Genomic DNA, 23,775 nt, shown 5'->3' on the forward strand with positions numbered 1-23,775 from the left:
TTTTCCTTATAAGCCAAATAAATGTTGATATGTGCCGAATACAAATTTGCTAATGCTTTAAAATTCTTTTCGATTACTAAATATTCATTCATCTTTTTCCACAACCAAATCTGAGTTTCCAGACCAAAAAATGATGTATTTTTCAATTTCGGACATTCCCGGGACAAAATATAAAAAAATCCCGGGATTCGGGAATTCCCGGTTTAGGGAAAATCCCGGGATTTTTGTCCCGGGAATTCCCGGGATGGACGCACTACTTTTGCAAATTACTGTCAAAAATTGATTTTTTTAAAACCTTAATATCTTTTTGCAACAGCCTCCAACACCCATACTCCCATAGGTCAAAAGATAGGTAATAACATGGACTATAAGCCTATGGTATTATCTTTTTGGCCAATCGCAGTTTTTCTCATAGTTTTTCGATTTTTCTGGAACAAACATTTTACAACGTTAGTTTTTGCCCTGTAGCGGCACTTTTTGGTCTCAATTTTGTCATATTCGGAATCCTCGGACAATTTCACGTAAGTTAGAAGTATTGGAGTTGTAAATTTGATTGGAAAAATTGCCATTTAGAATGAATTAAAATATTTTTTAACAATTTGTTGGATTAGGGGTAAAACAGGTTTTCGCCTACTTGATACAGCATTTGACGTATTGATCATAGGGTAAATAAGATCTATTTCTTTTTTCAAAAATGTTTTATTTAATTATTTTTTTAATCAAATTTACAACTCCAATGCTACTAACTTACGTGAAATTGTCCAAGGATTCCGAATATGACAAAATTGAGACCGAAAAGTGCCGCTATTGCGGCCTACAGGGCAAAAACTAACGTTGTAAAATGTTTGTTCCAGAAAAATCGAAAAACTATGAGAAAAACTGCGATTGGCCAAAAAGTTAATACCATAGGCTTATAGTCCATGATATTACCTATCTTTTGACCTATGGGAGTATGGGTGTTGGAGGCTGTTGCAAAAAGATATTAAGGTTTTAAAAAAATCAATTTTTGACAGTAATTTGCAAAAGCTAAGAGAAAAAGTCGAACCAATCCTGGATGTCTATGGCACATTTTGAAGTGCTTCAAAAGACCTTTCGAATGCATCTAAGAGAGTTGGAATTGATGAAGTTTTACGGAAATGCGAGCAATTTTAAGATTTTTTAGGTTTTTTGGACCTCAAACTTCAAAGCCCGTTTTACCCCACTTCCCTTTGTCGTAGAGGGCTCATATTTGGCATGAGTTCATCTCATGTATAGACAAACAAACGCGGAAAGTTTCATCCAAATCGGAGCAGCAGTTTTAGGGTTATTTTATATTTTTGTGTGGATTTAGTTACAACAGATTCAGTGTAACATTCATTTCCAAATATGAAGGATTTAGGTGCTTTAAAACGTGTTGTCTCTTTTTAGACTGTAGTCCCGAATCGCATCTGTTGATGGTACCGTAAACTGGGGTGACTTTGATAGGTTTTTCAAATGCCCGTCAAATTAATATCTAAACATTTTTGAGAATTTTGAGTATGTAAGCATTAAGGGATGGTCTATTATCGAACATATATGCAAAAATGTGACTGTTACATTGGATGTATCAAAATTAGTGGCCAAATCAAATTTCTATCAATGTCACCCCGGGCTATCAAAGTCACCCCAGTTTACGGTACTCGAAAAATAATCATATTGAGAAAAAAGAATAAAAAAATTAGGCTGGTTTAAAAAAAAATCTTTCTAAAATCGACTTAATTCAGCCATATTCTGTATGCTTTGTTTGCTTTTTAATCTCATTTTGTTAAAAACTAAAATTTTCTCAAAATACCGTATTTTTCGAAAAATATCAACATTACATAATTTGCAATATGTGTATCAAACGATGCGAAATTGTGTTTGCTTTTCCACTTTTTTACAGTTTTTTTTAAATATTAAAATTTTCACAAAATATCGTATTTTTTCGAAAATGCTCAAATTTTCAAAATTTGCATTGTGGATATCAAACGATGCGACATTTTTTATGTTTTTTCACTTAATTGGAGTTTCTTTTTTGTTAAAAACTCAAATTTTCACAACATACCTTATTTTTTTTAAATACTCAAATTTTGCAAACGAAGTGAAATTTGGTATACATTTTAAATTTTTACTTTTTTTTTTGAAAAATTTTGTACGATCAGTACCTTGCTGGACTCGGTTGTTGGAAACGACCGTCGGCTCAACGACCGACGAAATAGGCGGTGTGCCAGATGCGGGTATAAAAATGTCAAAACCTCTCCCCCCTCACTTCGTCTCGCCATCCAGCTGCGCTTTGTTGACAAACAAACGGAGCCCGCGGTCACATGATGGCGGCATCGAGCCAGAATTAGGGGTGATCATTTGGATAAAAACGAAACTTTTTTCAATGAAAAATAATATTTTTCTGACTGAAAAAAAATTTTGCGAGCATGTTCAAACAATTATTCCTGATGTCGGAGAAGTGATTAAAAATCTAGGTCTATCCACGACCGTTTCTAATGACCGTGAGAAGATGCCAGAAAATCCAGCTACCAGCTAAATCCACAATATTAAAATTTGCACAAAATACCGTTTTTTTCGAGAAATATTTAAATTTTCCAAATTTGCAAAGGAAGCAAAATTTTGAATTCAAAAAGCTTTTTTTTGAAAAATCTTGAAATGGGATGGACCAAATTGACTGAAATTTCGGGTGAAGACTCTCAAGACATATATAAATTTGCATTTTTAAAAAATATAAAAAATCAAAAACTAGTGATTTTTTTGTATGGAAAACTGAAAAATATTTTTATCTTTTTTAAAAAATCTACTTTTTGAAAATAGGCCTTTGTCATGCATACGGGACCAGTTTAACAAGTTTTCACCAAAATTTTGAGCCTATTTGGTCTAAGCAGTGTTGAGATATCGTGGCACCCGTTTTTTGAAACTGCGAACTTCTAATTGCTGTATCTCGGCAATGATTCAACCAAATGTCCTCAAATTTATTTTTTTGATAGTTATAAATGTATGTTTAAAAGCCCTGAAAGCAAAATTAAAAAAAAAGTTTAAGCATGGGCTCAAACCAACCTTTGAGATTTTTGCCGATTCACATGTATGTAACCCCTAAATACCCATATTGCAAATTATGAAATTTGAGTACATTCGAAGAAATACGGTATTTTTTGAACAATTTTGAGTATTTATACTTTGAAAGTTACTTCATTTAAAAAAATCTTGGTGAAAGCATTGAAAATTAAAGTTATCGTGCATTATCGGCGATAAGATTAAATGTCAATATCCAAGGGACCGTCGAGGAAGAGAATCATCAGTTTACAGAACGATGCAAAATGAAGACTAGATTGAAAATATTTTTTTCTTGATACCCAGCTATGGGAGAGATTCATGGCAACGTCCATCAAACAAAAACAAACTAATGTCAAACTCCCTTCAAAGCTTCGTTTCGCCAAGAAAAATGCCTATGCAAGCCATGAAAAAGTGAAATTATTGACAACCGGAAGAGATTTTTAAAGCAATCAGAATCCAAGGGACCGTTGAGGAAGAGATCCTTCAAGCAAGGGAAAATATCGAGGAATGAAGATAATTGACGTATGCAGATTGAAGGGACTAAAGAATTCATCGATAGATGGAGAATTATTGATATCGAGAAGATCAACAGCCAGAGAGTCGACTGTAACAAGCCATGGTCTCAACATGTGCATGAAAAAAGTGTTTTAAAATGCATTTTATACTAGTTCAGTTGTTTTTTGCAATAATTAGTTTTCAAAAAATGTAAAATTTGACAAAAGCAACAAAAAAATCAGCGGAAAACGATACTAAACATCGACAATTTTTTAAAAATCAAGAGATGTTTAAATCAACCCAAACATGCTAAAAAAATTATAATGTGACCGAGCCACGTAGCCCATTGGTAACGCTTCTGCCTCGTATGCGGTAGATCGGGGTTCAAATCCCGGCTCGGACCAACACAACTGGTGATCTTTTCCCTTCTGGAATCGATTGCTTAGTAAAGGGAAGGTAGTGTATCGTCACAAACTGGACCTTATCACGACACCTTAGGGAGGCGACCTATGGAATGTTAACATTAACCTTAACATGTTAACATTAAGTTGAGAATGAAACTGCCACTGAATCCGCTTTGTAAATGCCGGCCCCGATACTCTTCAAGGGTGTTCTTAATGCAGGGGAATGCATTTTAAATTAATTTCAGCTGACTGCACTTAAATTTACATTGAAACATTCAAGTTTTTTGAAACAATTTTTTTTGTCCCCTGATTTTTCTGGTCAACTTTGAAGGGGGGGGGAGACAAAAACTTTAAATACAATATGTACCAGCCTTATCGAAAAAACGAAAACCATAGACCATTATCGTTATTGTTTGACGATAATATCATCGACGATAATTTTATCTTTTAACCATGAAATGTAATGTTTAAGAAACATAAATATTTACTCGACCGATTCTTTCGTGACGGGACAACGTTTGTACGCATATGTTTTCAGTTTTTTGCTGATAACTTTAAAATCGGTGGGAATAGGTACCGTAAACCGGGGTGACTTTGATATGATTGCAATTTGTTTTTTGAATATTTTTCAACAGTATAGGTTTTACTCAAGATTATTATTTTTAAAACATGTACTGGGGCAGGCCACACAAAGGACATGCACTATTTTAGAAAAAAAGTTTTTTCAATAGTGTTTAGAAAAATAGTTACGTTAAAAATTCTTGGTTTTAATTCCGGGGTGACTTTGATAGTCATAGTTTTTGTTGTTAAAATCATATTTAAGATGTTCAAACTTTATGTGTACGTTAATTGTACCATCACTGAAGTTGCTGGTATTGTTTTTAAGAAAAAAAAAATTAATGTTTATATTTAGATATTTAAGTTTATAAGCTTTTTAGCAAAATAAATATAAATTTTAGGTAAAATTGTTAAAAAGTCGGAATTTTGCCTGAAATTTGTAAAAACTAGTTTTGTTTGTAAAATTATCGATTTATATTGCATTTTATACTGAATTCGAAGCACTAATCACAAGTTTTCGCATTTTACATGAAATTTGTTCAACTGAAATTGCCTATAAATTTGGAGATTTTTTTAAATTGTGTTTCAAAAACACATATTATTTATTATTTACAAACTTATTTTACCTTCTCCTAGTGGAAAATTGTCCAAAGAATCCTAAAATGCATTCCGTTTTCCGATTCAAAATCATGTTCATTGAGAAAATCATGACACTTTGAAAAGTTTAAAATAATTACATTCATCAACATTTTCTTAATTACAGTTAACTAACTTTTTAAAGTTTCCAAAATTTTATGAAAAGTTCTTTTTGAGGTTCTTTGAACACTTCTCTATCATAGTCAGAATGATTCTAAACAATTCCGTACGTATTTTAATTATACTCTTCATTTTGCGGAATAACCGCGAACCTATCAAAGTCACCCCGGCTATCAAAGTCTCCCCGTTTTATGGTACCAATATTTATACAAATTTGGAAAGTAAATTAAATTTCCAATAAGATTCACTCCAGCATTTAAAAACACAAAGTTTGAGTCAAGTGAGATACAAATGTAGCGTGACGGGACAACATCGTACAATTGGATCCTTTTGATTTTTATACACAAACTAAACTAAACTTTTTATTTTTTGTGAAGAAGGTTGCTTTGAAAAGAGACTGCTGAAGGGATAAGAATCACTCTCTTTGAATAGTTATTTAGAAAAGAAAATAGATTAGTAAATACAAATTTGCAACATATTACCTAAATATTGCAACATATTACCTAACTATTGCAACATATTACCTAATAGTAGTTTTGCAAGTTTTGCAACGAGTTCCATACAACATTTTTTGCAATTCCAAAAAACACACATTGAGTGGAATTTTATGTCAAATTTTCATGTAGGGGAAGAGGGGGTAATATGCACCCCCGGGGTAAATTGCACCTCCTGCTTTTCTCGGTTTTGGATGAATTTTCCGGGGAAAAAATCATAGAAATTGGAAGCTTAACATTGCTAAACCATGCTAGAAAAATTAGAGCATCGCAGTATAAAAACAGCTCAAGTTATTTGCAAAACTTTAAAATGTTGTGTATTCATCTAATTTTCATTGAATTTTCATTATGGTTTTTGGACGATATAAAAAGCGTTTATTGATATTGTAAGTGTTGAGGTATATAGTTTTTGCCATAATTTTCCTTATTCTGTAGATAGATGAGTCCAAAAACATCAAAAAATGCATTTTTAATTAAATTTCCTGCAAAAAGCGTGGTCGGGGCAGAATGCACCGCTTTGAAGCTCCTTTGTAAAAGCAGCGGTGTCATCTAGTGGTGACTAGTGAAAACTGCTTTTACCCGGTGCATTTTGCCCCATGTTGTGGTGCATTTTGCCCCGTTGTTGTAGTGCATTTTGCCCCAATGTTGCGGTGCATATTGCCCCGCATGGTTGTTTGAAATGAATCAAAAATGTTTTTAGAAATTTGATATTTTCGAACAATTTTGAGGTTTTTTAAGACTTTTTTCACATGGATGACGAAAAATTATAGTTGTTTTAAAACATCGACCAAAATTCTTCCACAGTAATGCTGTAATGGTTGAGAAATCACAGTTTTCCCTTAGGGGGTGCATATTACCCCCTCACCCCTATATTGTCAATAAAACATTTAAATCAAAAAAATGTTGAAAAGTGTTGCTTTTCAAAACAAGTGCTGAAAAGTTCAACTTTTCAGCACCCATTTGAGTGCTGAAAAGTAGAACTTTTCATCATTTTTTTTTGAAAAGTGTTGCTATTTGATTCTGTTATTTTTGGTACAGAAAAGTAGGCTATTTCGTCGTTCAAGAATGAAAGGAAAAGTAAGTAGTTTCACGACGGAATTGCAAAAAAGTTGTTTTTCACTTTTATCGTACAACTTTTAACATGTTTCACAGAACTAAATGTCAAGTCTGATCTAAAATAAGTAAATTTGGTTTATGTTATACAAAAAAATTAAACAAATAAGTATCATTTTGACCCAGATTTCCCCCGCGCAATAAATATAACTTTGAAAACAACATAATTCATTAAATTATGCATTCAATCGCTTTAGAACACTCACAAAGTAAAAAAATAAATTATAGCGCATTTTTTTCGCTCCTCTGATAAAACTGTCAAACCGGTCCACGCCTCTCTCATTTCGTTGAATTTGGCACCATAATAAAAAAAACTGCAACTCGGTTGGAAGAACAAGTTTCACCGGATTTGCTGATCAAACCAGCAGGATACCAGATTTATGCGTCTGCAAAGTTTGTCCCGTGGTTATTATCCTTCCTCCTCGTAAAGCAAACATTGTGATAACTGCGCCGTTGCATTCAAGTTCAATACCACATCGATTGTCATGCTGTCTATGCTGCCCGTTAGTATTATCAGTTACGTAATGAAACGTTGTAATTCAAGGCCCATTTCCGATGCTGTCATAGAATGTTCTGAGGGATTTTTTTAAATGGATTTGATACTAACAAATTAATTCAAATCGTGTTTTAGCATAAGTTTGTGCGTTTACTAACCCCTAACCAAAGGCGATTGTACTTGTTCCACCCAATGTCTTCAAGAGTTCTTCGTTCTCGTTCTTCGAGAGTGTTGTGTGTTTGCGTTTATTTGGCTATAAATCGTATTATTTGCTCGTTTTGGAAAATCAATTTGGCTTGCCTGATTCTGATCCTCGCGATTTTGATTTCTTGGTGTAGACGTTTTGGATCCGCTGTTTCAGTACACCCACACACACACACCTAACACAACCACAGACTCAGAGTAGAAACTAACCGATTCTGGGGCGTTGGTTTTGGTTGATTAACCGTTTTTCTTTTCAAGCTTGGGCGTTTCGGTTTTCACCTTTGTGTCAATTAGGTATAACTTGTTTTATTGTTCTGCATTTTTCTGGTTGATTCGATTCGGTTATTTTTTATTTTTTTTTTATTCGCTTGATGTGGCTTGAACTTCACGCCGAATTTTTCTCTCGGTCAATTACGGGACAGTCAAAGAACGAAAATCTTTATTAACGCCACCTTAGTCCGCTTCACAGGCCGTCGTAGAGCCGACCCCGGATCCGGAAGTTGCCCTCTCGCCGCGATGCAAGCGCAAGACGACCACCGACCCCGTCCACGGAAGCTTCTTCCTGCGCGTGGGTGCCATCGGTAAGTCTGCTGGGTGTGGATTATTGTTTATTATCTAACAATGTTCTTTGGCAAACTGGTCATGTCTGTTACATAACCACCTGTATCCAGGTTTTTAAGCGAAGATGGCGCTCGAATGTTGAACGTCCGAAATGTCAAAATCGCGCAGTAGCACCAACATTAGAAAAAAATGCGTAATGTTGGTACCGCTGCACAGGGCCGTATCTAAGGGGGGTGTTATGGGTGTTCAACACCCCCCATGGAAAAAATGGCTTACACCCCTAACGTCCCAAAAAAAACACGGCCCGAAGGGCCGCCATTTTTTTTGATCATCCACATCTAGACTCTAGATACGCCCTCATGGAAAATTATAGACATTAAAAAAAAGTGATGTGGATGGATGAAGCCTTCTACATAACTAACACTTAAAGAAAAACATCACTATCACTAGATACGCCATCATAAACATGTTTAAAAAGGACTTTGATCGCTAATTCCCATAGAAAAACTCAACTTTCACTAGATACGCCCTCATAAAAATATTTAAAAAAAACTTTGATCGTTGAAGCCAATAAAAAAACTCAACTCTTACTAAACACGCCCTCATAAAAATATTAAAAGAACGACATTGATCGTTGACGCCAAGAAAAAAAACTCAACTCTCTTTAAATACGCCCTCATAAAAATATTTAAAAAAAACTTTGATCGTTGAAGCCAAGAAAATAACTCAACTCTTACTAAATACGCCCTCATAAAAATATTTAAAAAACGACATTGATCGTTAACGCTAAGCAAAAAAAATTCAACTCTCACTAAATACGCCCTCATAAAAATATTAAAAAAACACTTTGATCGCTGACGCCAAGAAAAAAAAATCAGCTCTTTCTAAATACGCCCTCATAAAAATATTTAAAAGAAACTTTGATCGTTGAAGCCAATAAAAAAAACTCAGCTCTCACTAAATACGCCCTCATAAACATATTTAAAAAACGACATTGATCGCTGACGCCAAGAAAAAAAACTCAACTCTCACTAAATACGTCCTCATAAAAAATATTTTTAAAAAACTTTGATCGTTGAAGCCAAGAAAATAAGTCAACTCTCACTAAATACGCCCTCATAAAAATATTTAAAAAACGACATTGATCGTTGACGCCAAGAAAAAAACTCAACTCTTACTAAATACGCCGTCATAAAAATATTTAAAAAACGATATTGATCGCTGACGCCAAGAAAAAAAAATCAACTCTCACTAAATACGCCCTCATAAAAATATTTAAAAAACGACATTGATCGTTGACGCCAAACAAAAAAATTCAACTCTCACTAAATACGCCCTCATAAAAATATTACAAAAAAACTTTGATCGCTGACGCCAAGAAAAAAAATCAGCTCTTTCTAAATACGCCCTCATAAAAATATTTAAAAGAAACTTTGATCGTTGAAGCCAATAAAAAAACTCAACTCTCACTAAATACGCCCTCATAAAAAATATTTAAAAAAAAAAACTTTGATCGTTGAAGCCAAGAAAATAACTCAACTCTCACTAAATACGCCCTCATAAAAATATTACAAAAAAACTTTGATCGCTGACGCAGAGAAAAAAAATTCAGCTCTTACTAAATACGCCCTCATAAAAATATTTAAAAAAAACTTTGATCGTTGAAGCCAATAAAAAAACTCAACTCTTACTAAATAAGCCCTCATAAAAATATTTAAAAAACGATATTGATCGCTGACGCCAAGAAAAAAAACTCAACTCTCACTAAATACGCCCTCATAAAAATATTTAAAAAAATACTTTGATCGCTGACGCCAAGAAAAAACTCAGCTCTTACTAAATACGCCTTCATAAAAAACTTTGAACGCTGACGCCCAAATCAAAAATCAACTCTTAATAAACAAACCCTCATAGAATAATTTTGAAAAACTATTATCGTTGACGCCCAGAGAATAACTAAACTCTAACTAGAAACACCCTTATCAAAAATTATTGAAAAAAAACTTAGATAGTTAACGCCAAGAGAAAATTTCAATTCTCAATTCAAATTCAGCAAAATCGATTTCGAGTGGTGTGCCGCGTAAAATGCCCCTAAGCCTTTGTATGGGCAGCTTCGAAGTTTCTATGGAAACCTGTACGGACGAATCAATCAATTTATTTTTAAAAAAAAGCTAAAATGCTGGTAAATTAGGTTTGAGAACGTTCTATTGGTGTTCAAAATTAGGGGCATTTAGCCTCAACTGTAAACGAAAATCAACAAATTCGAAATCGAATTTTTCATATTATGCTCGAATTTAGTGGGGCTATTGATCTATTAAAACACGGCACCGCCCCCAAAGTTTTGCGATTTTCGTCAATTTTCCAAAAAAACCTCTTTTTTTATTGAGCATGTCTTTGAAACAAAATTTAATAGAGCAAAACTCGACTGTTATTATTAAAAGAAGTTGGACGCTGAATTGCGTCCCGCCCATGTGGATCAATCGGATCGCGCACTGAACTCACAATCCAGAGGTTGCATGTTCGAATCCTGCGGCGGGCGCTCTAAAATTCTAAGTGTACATATGGGAATCCGGCGCCGTCGCTCCGTGCCGTACTCAAACACTTAGGAGCCCAGGGCGGCGAAGTTCTTGTAGTTAAAAGGAAGACACTAGTGGTTGGTACTAGCAATGGTGGCCGACAGCTTCGTTGGACGCTGAATTGAATGATGTCAACAGATCTTCGATTGGTGCATTGAGCATTTTAAGCAATTGAAAACTTTTTCAAGCATTTTTTTCAACTTACATGTGATTTAATTTCAAATGATTTAGATGTTTTTTGGATTGATATGTAAATAAACCCATCGACTTTTAGCGACTTTTCTGAAGAATTATCATTTATAATTAAAACAATCTTCAAAATAAAAAGATGCATTAAACTCCTCGACGAAATATTTCAATAAACCTCGAAAAGTTTTGAGAATAAACCTTTTCATGGTGCCAAATATCACCTGCGATTTTTATTTTAACTTAGGCCGTTGTTTTTTGAAGTTTATGTCCCTCGACTCTGACAAAAGTCAAGGGGAGCAAAAAAATAAAAAAGTTAAAAAAAATGAAATTACAGGCCACAGTTTTAACATGTTCAATACACCTGTCCAGTCGTTTTGCAATCATAAGTTTCCAAAATTTAATATTATTAAAAAAAATTGCGAGAAAAATGTTATAAATAACACTGATACAAATCTTGTAAGCATATCCGGTAACTCTATGTTTATGAATTCGTAAATTTGTATTTTTTTTTCAAAATCGTCAAAATTTTTCTCGAACTCGATGTAAATGTAACTCGATGTTGTCTTCGGCAAACTTGTTCCTTAAAATACGAACAATAACCTTATAACGTTTTTGAAAAATAAAAAAAAATCCATAAAACGGTAATAACCAAATTGTGTTGATTTCCTCTAAAAATTGATTTTGTTTCGGGGGTTCAATCTGTGAACACAGAAAAAAAATCAATTCCCGAAATCGTGAAAATTGTTCATGAATGTGAGAACCACGAAGAAATATATTCATGTTAGTAGTGTAAATGCACCAAACTCATGAATAAATTCCTCCGCGGTTCTAACATTCTTGAACAGAATTCACGATTAAGGGAATTGTATTTTGTCTGTGTACTACAGCTGAATATAGTCATTTGTATTTATTTTTTTGTGCATCCCTCCCTGAAAAAAATGGGGGCAAAACAAATTATTGATGAAAAAAATTAACTTTTGGAATCATGTACAATAGATTGTAAATTATTTAGGATTTAATATCGTTAAGTTTTATAATTTCAATCATATAGAGCATTCAGAAATTTACAAAAAAGAATTTAGGGATCGCAGAAATTAAAATATATAATGAGTTTATTGATGTTGTTTGCGCATGCAAAAGGTTCAGATTGTAGATTTGTATCAGTTCAGTTAGATCTAGTACTACAGAATAATTCTAAGCATCTTTAAATGAGTTCTTGGCATTGTTATAGAATTTCCCGCTAGAACTACCAGCTTTGGTCACAAGAATCTACTCTAGAAGTGGCAATTGCTCCGCGAGACACAGTACAGAACAGATCAGACAGAACAGAACCGTCCTGTTCTGAAATACAGCTCAAGATGTAGAAAGATACAGTTTTCTCATCTAATTACCGTCTAGTACAGTTCAATAAACCGACAGAAACCAAGAGCAATAAAGTTTTGATTACAAATAACTGTGCACTAGCTAACCCGCGAGCTTCAGTTCTGTCCAGATCCGATTATGCCACGAACCAAGCACCAGACGCTCTTATGTGCGTTAACAGATGTTTAGATTATTTTTTAACATTACTGTTACAATATAGAAAGCAAATATCACGTTTTGGCAAAAAATGTTTGAATTTTAGCCAAGGGACAAAAACTTTAAATTATTTTTTTACTAGCCATAACCAATTCCACCACAATTCATCATTTTGTATCAAAAATCAGCGCCCAAGGAAGGTTTGTCAACTGCGTTAACATATGGCACTGAAATAAACGCCTATGTTGACTGTATACGCCCTTCCTACCACACACATACACCCCTAACGCCCTATTGGGGAAAACACCCCCCATTGAAGAATCCTGGATACGGGCCTGCCGCTGCATGATTTTGACATTTCGAGCGTTCGTCATTCGAACGCCATTTTTGCTTAAAAAGCTGGATATTTTGACATTGAAAATCGAACCAACAAACAAGCAAATCAAATTGTAGTAAAACAAAATGATTATTTTATCATCATCACTCACAGCCTTCGGCCTCGGCACTATGATCTACACCGGGCTCGAGTTTGGCTCCTTCTTTGAGATCCCGTTCACCTCGCCCTGTCACCAGATCCTGCGCGGCGTCAACCCGTTGCTCCAGATGATCTTCACCTTCATGCAGATGTACTTTATCTTCATGAATGCCAGGGTGAGTTTCGATTAGAAACGTTTAGAAATTAGGTTATGGTACTGATTTTTTGGGGGTGATTCGTTGCAGCTCAACATCCACCGGTTCAAGGTGCTGGCCCGATTCGGCCTGATGCACATCGTGGCCACGAACGTGTGTGTCTGGATCCGTACGCTGGTGCTGGAATCGCTGAAGGAGATCACCGCCCACCATCAGAACCGGGTGACCTCGGAGCCGGAGGACAATCCTATCTTGGAGAATCTGAGACAGCACACGCTGCGGAACGCAGGAATGGTCATGGGAACAGAGTTGGGACCGCGCGAAGATACCGAGTGGGAGCCGATCAGTGTGAACTTGAACGCGCACGAAGATTTGTCCCAGGAGAGCAGCGGCGTGCTTTCGAAGATCATCCAGAACACGGTGCAAACCATTACGGATGCTACGAGCACGACTACGCGAGTTAGCTCGACGAGTTCGTCGACAACTCCAAGCACGACTACGACCACGACGGCTTCGGCCATCACCAGCACCATAACTTCGACGGCCTCCAACCTATTCGACCGCATCCGTGACATTGTCGTAGCCGAAACAACCTCCACCGAGTCCAGCTCGGAAGCTGCCCACCTGGACTCGACAACCGCTTCGACCACGACCACCACCGCCGGAGGATCCTTCCTGGACCAGTTCGTTGACCACGTGGACTACATGCAGCAGCGCAACAACAGCCTGGATCAGACGTACGAATCGCTGGAGTCACTGTTTCCGCAGGCCTTCATCGCGACCTCCACCGCCATATCGACCGCCAACGGCACCGTAGTCAGCTGTGGCCGCGTCAACATCATGGGAACCATCGTGCAGGACTCGGCCCCGTATCTGTACCCGTTCATCATCGAGTACTCGCTGATCGGTGCCGCCGTGATCTACGTCATGTGGAAGCACATTGGACGATACCCCAAGTGAGACCGACTCCACGCCCAGCTGAAGTTTTACCAAGATCTAACCGTTTCCCATTTTTTAAAGGTTCACCAGCGAGGAAGATCTGGAGCACCGACTGGAGGTCATGCTGTCGCGCCGCGCCGTCGTAATGGCCCAGCAGGCTCGCACCGGACGGGTGGACTGCGTTGGAGCGTCCAAGGGACTGTTCTTCGGACTGTTGCTGCTGGTCGGTTCGTTGATCTGTCTGATTTTGTTCTTTGTGCTGGTTAGACATCCGCAGCTGTCGCTGCTGGCGATCTACCTGGCCGACGCTTCGCACTGCATCCTGATGGTGCTGGCCGTGTTTGCGATCATCATTGGCTTTATTCGGTGAGTAGAATTTTCGCAGCCTAAATTTTCACAGAATTTAAGTTTTTGGTCGTTAACACAGATGCTTTTCAATGAAGAAACAGCTTGTCTTATTTCACACAAATCAACCACAAAACTGATTTGACAATCTTCATTTTCTCTCTTTCGAAAGCTGACCACTTCTCAATGTTTTCTCGCTCTTTGTTCTCCCTCGCTCTCAATGCGCAATCTGTCAAGTTAGCTAACAAGGCAATACTTCTAAAGGTGCGCACTTTTTCTTGCGCTCTGATTCTCTATAAATTATTCACATTCTCACCAAAATAAAATGGTTAAGAAAATGTCTGTGGACTAAATCTTTATTTCCCTTGTCTCCCCACCCCAGCGTCCAAAACCTCAAGTTCCGCTGCGAGGAGCAGAGCAACCTGAACGACATCCTGCTGCGCATCTCCGCCTTCGGTCTGTTCATCTACTCCACGTTCAGCGTGATCGCCGGCTCACTCAACGCCATGGAGAGCGAACCGAACCTGCTCGTCATGGTCACCGGAATCGTCGCCGTCGTCCAGGTCATCATCCAGCTGTTGTTCATCGCGGACGTTTCGCGCCGCCGCGTCCACCTGCCCGAGCACGACCGCATCAAGCCGGGCCGCCAGATCGTCACATTCCTGCTGATTTGCAACGTTTCCATGTTTGCGATCTACACCTTTGAGGCGCAAAAGGTGACCTCCAATCCGGTGAGTGCTCGGTCACGAGGGCCGTTGAGGTTATGTGAGGAAGCAGCGTTTGACACTAAATTTCTCTTCAGGTTCAACTCGAGTTCTACGGCTTCCTGGCCTGGTCGCTGATCCAGCGCGTCACCCTGCCGCTGTGCATCTTCCACCGCTTCCACAGCGCGGTCACGCTAGCCGAGATCTGGAAGTCCACCTACAAGGCGCGTCTGGAATAAGTGGCCGAAGAGCCGAAGATCCGAGCCGACGGCGACGATGGTGAAGATACGCACACGCATCCATCACCGGCACCACCACCATAAGAACCAGAACACAAGACAACAGTCACGATTGCACTCACACATTCATAAAAGTAAATGCGATAAGCAAAACGTGCTCACGAGCGGAAACGATGACGTAAGCAGCGAGCGAGCGAGCGAGAGAGAGTGCGCGCGCTCTCTGAGCTGCGCTCACCAATGCCAGTAAACGTTGGAGAAGTTGGAGAGTTTTTGGTCTACTCTCTATCTCTTGGAATCTCTTTTTTTCACATGACAAGACGGTTCTTCTCTCGTTTTTGGAAAGGAATAAGATTTTTTGCAGGTCTTACAGATTTCAAATAAAACAATGTAAATGGGCTAAAGTCGAAGTGTAAACAAACAGTATGTCTTTCTTACGTCAATGAATGTTTGCATTATAAAAGAGCAGTACAGACTTTACATCTTTGAAACTTTTTGATTGTTTCTCGCAGTTTTTTCAACTGTCACTTGTACTCAATTTTGAGTTCAGTTTGGTGAAAAATGCGATTTCAAAATGTAAACAAATAACTATCTAGTAATCGAGTCTTCAAAAGTTAAGTCCGTTTTTTAAGAAATATTTACATTAAAATGATGGATTCAAAATTTACTAAAACATTCAAAGTATGTTTACATGGCAGCTGAACGTTTGTTTGCATCAGATTTCCTATTTCTTTCTAGGAAAAGTGATTTGTTAGGCGATTTCAAGCTGGTTATTTTATACTGTCCGCTCGATATGTCAAACATCATACTTCGCAGGGGTGTGACAGCTCGAGCTCGATCATTGTTTGCATCAGGACAGGAGGAGAAGGTCATCATTTTTGGGTTGAATTATATTTTTTTCATTGGGCCTAGAAAGCCTTATTGACGGCGTACGGCACTTCACCTAAATTCTCTACCAAAAATCGCGGAGGGAATGTACTGACTGTCACTTCAAAGAGGCAAGAGAGAACTCTCTCCTAAGTTTTTCTCTTTCAATAAATACTCAATGAAACTCTTCTGAAGTAGATTCTTTCGCGGCTGATCGCGAGAAAAATCTTCTAATGAGAATGAGAGATGTCTGCGTCAACGTACGAAGAGAGAGAACAAAAGAGAGAGATCGCGCGCTCAAAAAGGCATCCAAAACAAATATCACAGTAGTAGTGAGTGCGCGTGCAAACACACCTTCTCTTTGTATGGGTTCGATCGGTTTTAACGTTTCTGGTGCAGCAGCAGTGCGGCCAGATATGCTCATTTTTTTCGGATTCAGTAAATGTGAGGCATTTTTTGTACACATTTTTCGAGTCTTAAGTTTCCGGAACGTCTCTATAATCAATCTCGAGTAAAACAACAAACAAATAGTAGTGAAAATATTTATATTGAAACCGAAGAGTGTATCACACAAAGTCATAAACACAGTCAAACAGCGTACTTAAATTATTTATTTATTAACTTAAGCACGATGTGAGCCGTTTTTGCGATGAGTTCTTTTTATATATATCATGTGAACATAAATGAGAGATCCCGTAGCAACTAACCAGCAAGAGGAAGGAGAAAAAACTAAGTATAAATCGTACTTTCATCACGTTGTAATAGTGTATCGTAAACATACCAAACTAAACACAAGTAAAGAATCCCTTAAGAAAGTAAAAGAAATGAATCGTATATTGGTAGTTATAAAATTTGAAAATTTTACTCAGAATATTAAAAATGCATACAAAAAAACTCACCCACAACTTCACCCATTAGGAAAAGTTGAATAACAAAAAAAAAAAAACACGCGGAAAAGTGGCAATAAAAAGAGTCAGAATTTTGACGGTTTGCGGTGGCCAAATGGGTGAATCTTGTTCAAATCTATGTGTAGTTGTTAGATTAGTAACATGTCACATATTTAAGTCATAACACAATCTCAAGCGGCATCAGCAGCATCCCATAATTGAAAATAGTAAAACGATTTTTCGCAGTTTGAGAACCACCCTTACCCAAACACACACACTTACACATTAATAGAAATCAAGAGGAAACAGAAAACAATGAGGCAACGATAACTGGTAGTAAAAAAAAAGTGGAAGAAAACAACATTAATAAAACACAATGACAAGGCAGTTTTTTTTATTGAGATATGTAAGTAAAATTTGCCCACCATATTTACAATACAAATTAAAACGTAAAGGAGAAATAATTAAAATGTCAAATTTTTCAAAATTGTTAAAGTTTATTGAATACAAAGGTAATGCTTGGCACTTCTGTTCGCTGAAGTGTCATCGTAAACAAACAAACACACAAAAACATTGAAACTTTCTTCTCAAAACGTCATCTTTTACGTTCTTAGTTAGTCCTGTGCTGTGATATTTTAGTTGAACCATTATTTCTCTACACTAACTAAATAAGGCCAAAATCTCCCTCATTTCACGTCACAGTGCACGTTCATCAGTCAAACTCTACCCTCCTTTCACCAATACACATTCGTTCGAAAGGAAACAAAAACACATTTATACACCCACACACACACTTACACACTTATGATGGACCAGACTCTAGTTTCGATACTCTTTCGCGCGTTGATTTACACAAGTAAAATTAGTAACGGAAGCGTTTAAACAAACTCAAACCGATAAAGAAACAACACTTTTATTGAGGAAACCTTTTTAAAATGTAACTTTTTAGATGAAAACAAAAAAGAAACGAACGAGGACGACGAGTTCAGAAGGCCAAAAGTATATATATATTCTGTCGAAGTAAATTAAAGAGGAAATCTGCAGAAAGAAAGCAAAAAATATCATTCCATCAGCTCAAACCAGTAGTGAAAGAAACACGTGAGAAACGAAATAAAAAAAAACTATTGATTGGTCAATACTTGTAGCCAAGAATTTACGAAACAAAAAAGAAACCCCGTATTGAGAATAATCCTCCCTGAAACTGAAAGACCCACACTCTCAAAATTTGATGTTTAGCTCTTTTAGCGTGTCTACGACAACCAAAACAAAATCAGAAGAATACCACCAATACCAACAGAGAGCTAGAAGAGCCGTCAATTCTCAGTAGTGTCGTAATGAGTAGCGCCAGACCGCCTTTGACGCACTCTCTCGCGGAGCTAAGAGCTAAGCAAGTAGCTAAAACAAAACCAGTAGAAATGACCTTTTCTCCAGAGTAAAACCCGAAACAGAACGCAAGCAAAAAGAGGAAAGAGCGTGAGCCCGTAAAACACTGCCGATATTTACAACCACATCCAAAAATCTCACACTAGACCACTCACACTCACAAAACAGACGCAGCGAAAGACACCGCGCGAAGCGAGAGAGCGGAGAGAACAATAGAGAGAGAGAGCGAAATCGAAGCAGGCGCGCGCAAAGCGCGTTTGATGAGGTGAGAGCGCGCGGGTTGCTACGCAACGGGCATCAAACTTGTTTGTGTATTTGTTGTTGCGACGAAACGACGAAGCGATGGAAACTAATAATCAAAATTAAATGAACGCAAAGAAATGTTTGAGGAAAAATTAATAACGACACATGTTTAAACGTGAAATGTCTAACTAGAAAGAAAGAGAAAAAGAAACCTACTAACACACAAACACATCTAACACATAGAAGGAAACCCAATCGCGGTAACAATTTGTTGGTTAAGGTGAAAATAAGTTTTTCTACTCGTTTTAAGCTCTATTTTTATACGAATGCGAACGAAACTCTGAACAAAACAAAGAATGAAACAAGTGAGAGAAACCGAGTCAATAATCGTGGCGAAAAAAAGAAATGTTGCATTTTGTCGATTCCGTTTTGTACAAGAAATACTAAAAAGAAAACAAGTTAATGAAAACAAAAAATACTAACGCAAAAAAAAAAAATAACGTTTGAATTGTGTACCTAAAACGATATGTTTCGAAAACCCCTGAGTTGATTGACACTTGACAAGAGAGATAAACAAACAAAAATCTGACAGAGTTTGACACCATAGCGAGAGTTTGAAGTTTGAAGAAAAAGGTTGTTTGCCGAACCCCCTTTACAGAGAACAAAAACAATAGAGTGTGACACAGCTACCCAATTACACGAATGCATACACAAAACAGAAATATAGCAAATAAACCCGGAAAAAAAACACAATGGCAGAAGCATTGTTGGGCGAACATTTGAGGGGGAAACAAAAGAAAACAACAATGACCATGAAAAACACACACAGACACAAACAGTGACAGTGAAATAAAGAAAGAATAAAATAAATATTAAATAAAGTCGGGAAGGGAAAGCAAGCGAAGATGAAGCATATTTGTAATGGAATGAAAATTATAAAACAAAACGATTGATTATGTCTCAACTTAATTGTACAAACACTCAAACACAGAAAACCAGCAGATGAAAAGGAAAAGGTCATTAACAAAATAAAGAGAAAAATGGAATAAACCTGGTTGTTTTATTTACCATTTGTTTCTTCAATTTTGACATTTAGCCCCCCCCAATAATACAAATTAATTTGAAAACTGAAATACAATCCGCAAATTTCAAACACACGTGTCAAAACCAACGGAAGCAAAAAATCACAGCGCAGAAAACTCTTCTAAAAAAACGAAGTTGACTTTATAGCTGTCGGCCACCATTGCACACCTTTTTATCTACAAGGACTTCGCCGCCCTGGGCTCCTAAGTGTATGAAAGTATGGCACGGAGCGACGGTGCCGAATACCAATATTTACACAAAGAATTTTAGAGCGCCCGCCGCGATATTCGAACCGGCGACCTCTGAATTGTGAGTCCAGTGCGCGGTCCGATTGATCCACACGGGCGGGACAGAAAACTCTTCTGCCGTCTGCCGTCATGCCGTCAATGCAAGCAAGTCGGCCAAACAAGCAAAAACAACAACAGCTACAACATAAAAGTATGTGTTTGTTTGTTATGACGACTTTGCCCAATTTCGATGTTAATGCTACACTTGAAACTAGAGCCCTGATGCAAATCGCAACTCATCAAGCCTGAGCAAGTCGACGCCGTCGTGCTATCTTGTCGCACCCGCCATTTCAACGTTCCGAGAAAAACGCGTTTTAATGTTTGACCTCAATTAACAAAAGCGAGAGCACGCAATGTAAACAATAACAAACACGTTTTGTGTGGTTGATCATTCTGTGCATTGTCCTGAAGTTTGGTTAAATTTGGTTGCCAGAGTCCCGAATAATTCCGCTCGGGCATGTACTTGTGTCAAACGCGTTTTGAACTGGAATCCCTTTGGTCAATTGTCGCATTTACATCCATTTTCAGGCTGTGTCAAGATAGCCCAACAAGATTGAACTTCTTTCATATGAAAAGTGTCAAAAATGCACTGAGTTTTTTCGGTTTTTATGGAATATCTCTGGATTGAAATCAAAAAGGCTGCACAAAATGGCGTTACTAACTCAATTTGGCCCAAAATCGACATACGACAAGTTAGCACGACAGCGACGAAGTGCAGAATGGATGCAAAAGCGAATCGCAAACAAAAACAATTGAAAATGCGAAAAAGTTGCAAGTTGCGCGCTCGCCCACAAACACGTGCTGTGAAAACAGCAATTAAGTGCTAAAGATAGCGATCGATCAACGACTGAACTGCTGAGTTGGGTACAAAAAGGTCTATGAAAAGAGCCAATATGGGGGTAATTTAATCCGATAGAAAAATTTATAATAAAACATTTGAAATCCCGAGCAGACGGAAAAAACTTGGGAATAACATTTTTTGATATTTGAAAATACTAGGCCAATAACATTTTATGTTATTTATAACAAGATTTGTTATTCGTCGTTATGATTTTTTTGTTATTGGATTCCCGGGCAGAAAGTTACATCTTCCTGAAAACTTGTCATGTTCGCAAAAACACAAACATGTCAAGTACCTGTTAACTTCCAGTTAAGAGTTAATCAAACATAAACGCGAACATAATTTACTCTACGCATATCAAAAATTATCAACTTAAGTTCGTGTTGGAAACTTCAAATTATCATGCTATGGTGCGGAAAAATATCATCCATAAACATAAAATTATCCCGACCAGTTCATTTTTTTCCTGGAAAAATGGGGCGAAAAATATCATACAAAAACATAAAAGTTTCATAACAAGTTGTGATGTTTCCAGATATTTTCTGTAATAATTTAGTTGCTTTAGAAAGCGTAATACACAGTAAGAAAATATAAGTTTCATATAGACTGTTTTTCAATTGTATTTCAATAAAACAAATTAATTTAATGATATAATGTGATTTTCTAGTAATATTTATTTTTATTGAATAAGCCTAAAATTAAAAACTCTAGCAAACAAACTGCTGGAAGACTAAACATAATGACAATCCAATTTGTTTTAAATATTTGTATACAGTCATCCCTCATATTCGGAACAGTTTACAGATCGGCCAATGTTCAAAAAATCATAGAAAATCGATAATTGAACATAATGATTCGCTTTTACCTTCATTTGAAAGCTGTTTTTGCGATCTTTCGAATGCTGTATTGAACAACTGCAAATTTAACATTTTATATCAAGTTTTGAAGAAAAACTTTGACCCTTGAAATCCACAAATTCGGAACACTTTTTTTTACGATGTAAACAGTCTTTTTATCGCTCCTGGGGTACATATTTAAAAAAGTTGACTTCACATTCTGAAACCAATAAAACTCATGCTTAGTAATGTTTTATGAATGGTCTGCTAACTTTTTTGTGAAAATATCAGTTAAATTCAGGTGTTCCACAATTGTGGGAGGCACAATAACATCCACAATTATGGAACAGGCAATTTGGAAGCAGAGTTTTGCTCCCTGAATAAAATGGTCTCGAAATGCAGTTTTTGTTTAAAAGTTCTACTTATAAATGAAATAGCAAAAGAATGTCCAAATAAAGATCCTAAAAATAGTAGGGTACACAGAAAAGATGCATTTGGCATGCTTTTGACAAATTATCACAAAGTGTTGAATTTGTGGGTGTTCAGAATATGTGGGATGACTGTATTATTTGCCGTATAATTCGAATTAATTCAAAGTTTAGTGAATAAGTAAGGCTGGTACAAATTTTATTTAAAGTTTTTGTCACTTCTCCCTTCAAAGTTTTCCCGAAAAATCAGGGCAGCAAAATTATCCAAAGTGCATACTACTAACAATATTAAAACAAATCAAACTTTTGTAGAGCCAAGTCGAAAAAGCTTCGAAAAACTGTACAATTGAACTAAACAAATCAATAATGCACTAATTATTTGCATTAGCCGCTGAAAATTTTCCTGAAATTCTAGCAAACCTATTTGAAAGTGTAGAAATTTGTAAATATTGTCAAGGCGGAAGCGTTACAACTGGGCAACGTGGCTCAGTCTTTTACAAACATTTAAATTTATAAATTCCCAAACAAAAGAAAATAAACAAAAATTTGGTCTTTAAAGGAAAGAATCAAAAAAATATGTGCAATCCTTATCAATAAATAATTTATTTTCAGAATTTTATATCAATCTGTCAAAAGTCAATAATGTGTATTCAAATCAGCATAAATAACAGAATGAAAAACTGAACTTTTCTAAACAAACATTGAAATGTTTGAAAGAATTTCTAAACTGAAGTGATAGGTTCACTTTGAAATAATAATTCTCGTACATACCTTGTTAATCCTCATCAATCCATCCAGAAGCATATGATTGCAGCACAATCCATTTTTGCAGCTGATTGGTCAAAGTAAACAAAATTCTAGAAGCCGAATGTCCAGAAAATGCCCGTTAGTAGATCTGTAAAAGAAAAATAAAACACAAAGCATCAATTCTCAAACAAAATTTATGGAATAGTTAAAAATTCAATAGTAAACAAAGAAAAGAAAACAAGCAATACTTATCTGAGTTTTAAAACCGTCGAAAAATATTTGTCGGCTTGACTAGTAGAAACAACATCTGTAGCCGCTTCAGGTGGACTCATCCTCCTCCGTGAAACTGCTTTCGAGCCACTCAATTAAATCACCTCCTCCGGAATCACAAGAGAAGGTTCATCCTTCTGTCGCTGACACTCCAAAACGATAGAAACAATGTCACAGTGTCGTCCAGTCCCCAATCACCACCATGATGCAAAAACGTAAACAATCACGCACACTCGCGAAAACACACGGTTCAAATACGGTTTCCCCACAAATCGCGATTCTGATGACGCGGCGACAAAGCCAAAACAAATCGACACTGCTGTTTTCCTCCACCGAAAACTGTCAAAATCGCCAAAATCATTCCGGCGTTGATCCACGTCTTACATCACCGGCAGGAGGAGGAGAGATGACCAGCGGCATGTAGGCAGGAGGATTTCGCTAACGTAATTTTTTCCACAGAGCCACAAAAACATCAACTTTCACAAATAACAACATTTCGCAACTCTCATAAAACGACACCAACGAACGCACATTCCCACGGCCAAAATACGCACTACAACCCGCGGCGATTCGCAGGCTGTTGTTAATCAGTGGAAAACTACTGCACCAAAAACGTAAACAAACCCTT

At 36.9% G+C, this 23,775-nt stretch overlaps 1 protein-coding gene across 11 annotated transcripts in view; it reads left to right on the forward strand.

Annotated features, from left to right (window-relative positions):
• Nucleotides 1-19,705, forward strand: part of LOC6052025 (proton channel OtopLc) — a 130,404-nt gene extending 110,699 nt beyond the window's left edge. For 10 of the 11 annotated variants that reach the window (XM_038249627.1, XM_038249628.1, XM_038249626.1 and 7 more), the window contains 6 exons: nucleotides 8,035-8,158; nucleotides 12,912-13,072; nucleotides 13,142-14,007; nucleotides 14,072-14,356; nucleotides 14,718-15,066; nucleotides 15,138-19,705. In XM_038249627.1, coding sequence (XP_038105555.1) covers nucleotides 8,035-8,158; nucleotides 12,912-13,072; nucleotides 13,142-14,007; nucleotides 14,072-14,356; nucleotides 14,718-15,066; nucleotides 15,138-15,278 — 1,926 coding nt within the window. In that variant the 3' untranslated portion in view covers nucleotides 15,279-19,705. The remainder of the gene's footprint in view (nucleotides 1-8,034; nucleotides 8,159-12,911; nucleotides 13,073-13,141; nucleotides 14,008-14,071; nucleotides 14,357-14,717; nucleotides 15,067-15,137) is intronic. The other variant, XM_038249629.1, reaches the window with a different exon arrangement.
• The last annotated feature ends 4,070 nt before the right edge of the window (nucleotides 19,706-23,775 follow it).

Source organism: Culex quinquefasciatus, chromosome 1 (assembly GCF_015732765.1).
Source record: "Culex quinquefasciatus strain JHB chromosome 1, VPISU_Cqui_1.0_pri_paternal, whole genome shotgun sequence".
Classification (NCBI taxonomy): Eukaryota; Metazoa; Arthropoda; class Insecta; order Diptera; family Culicidae; genus Culex; species Culex quinquefasciatus.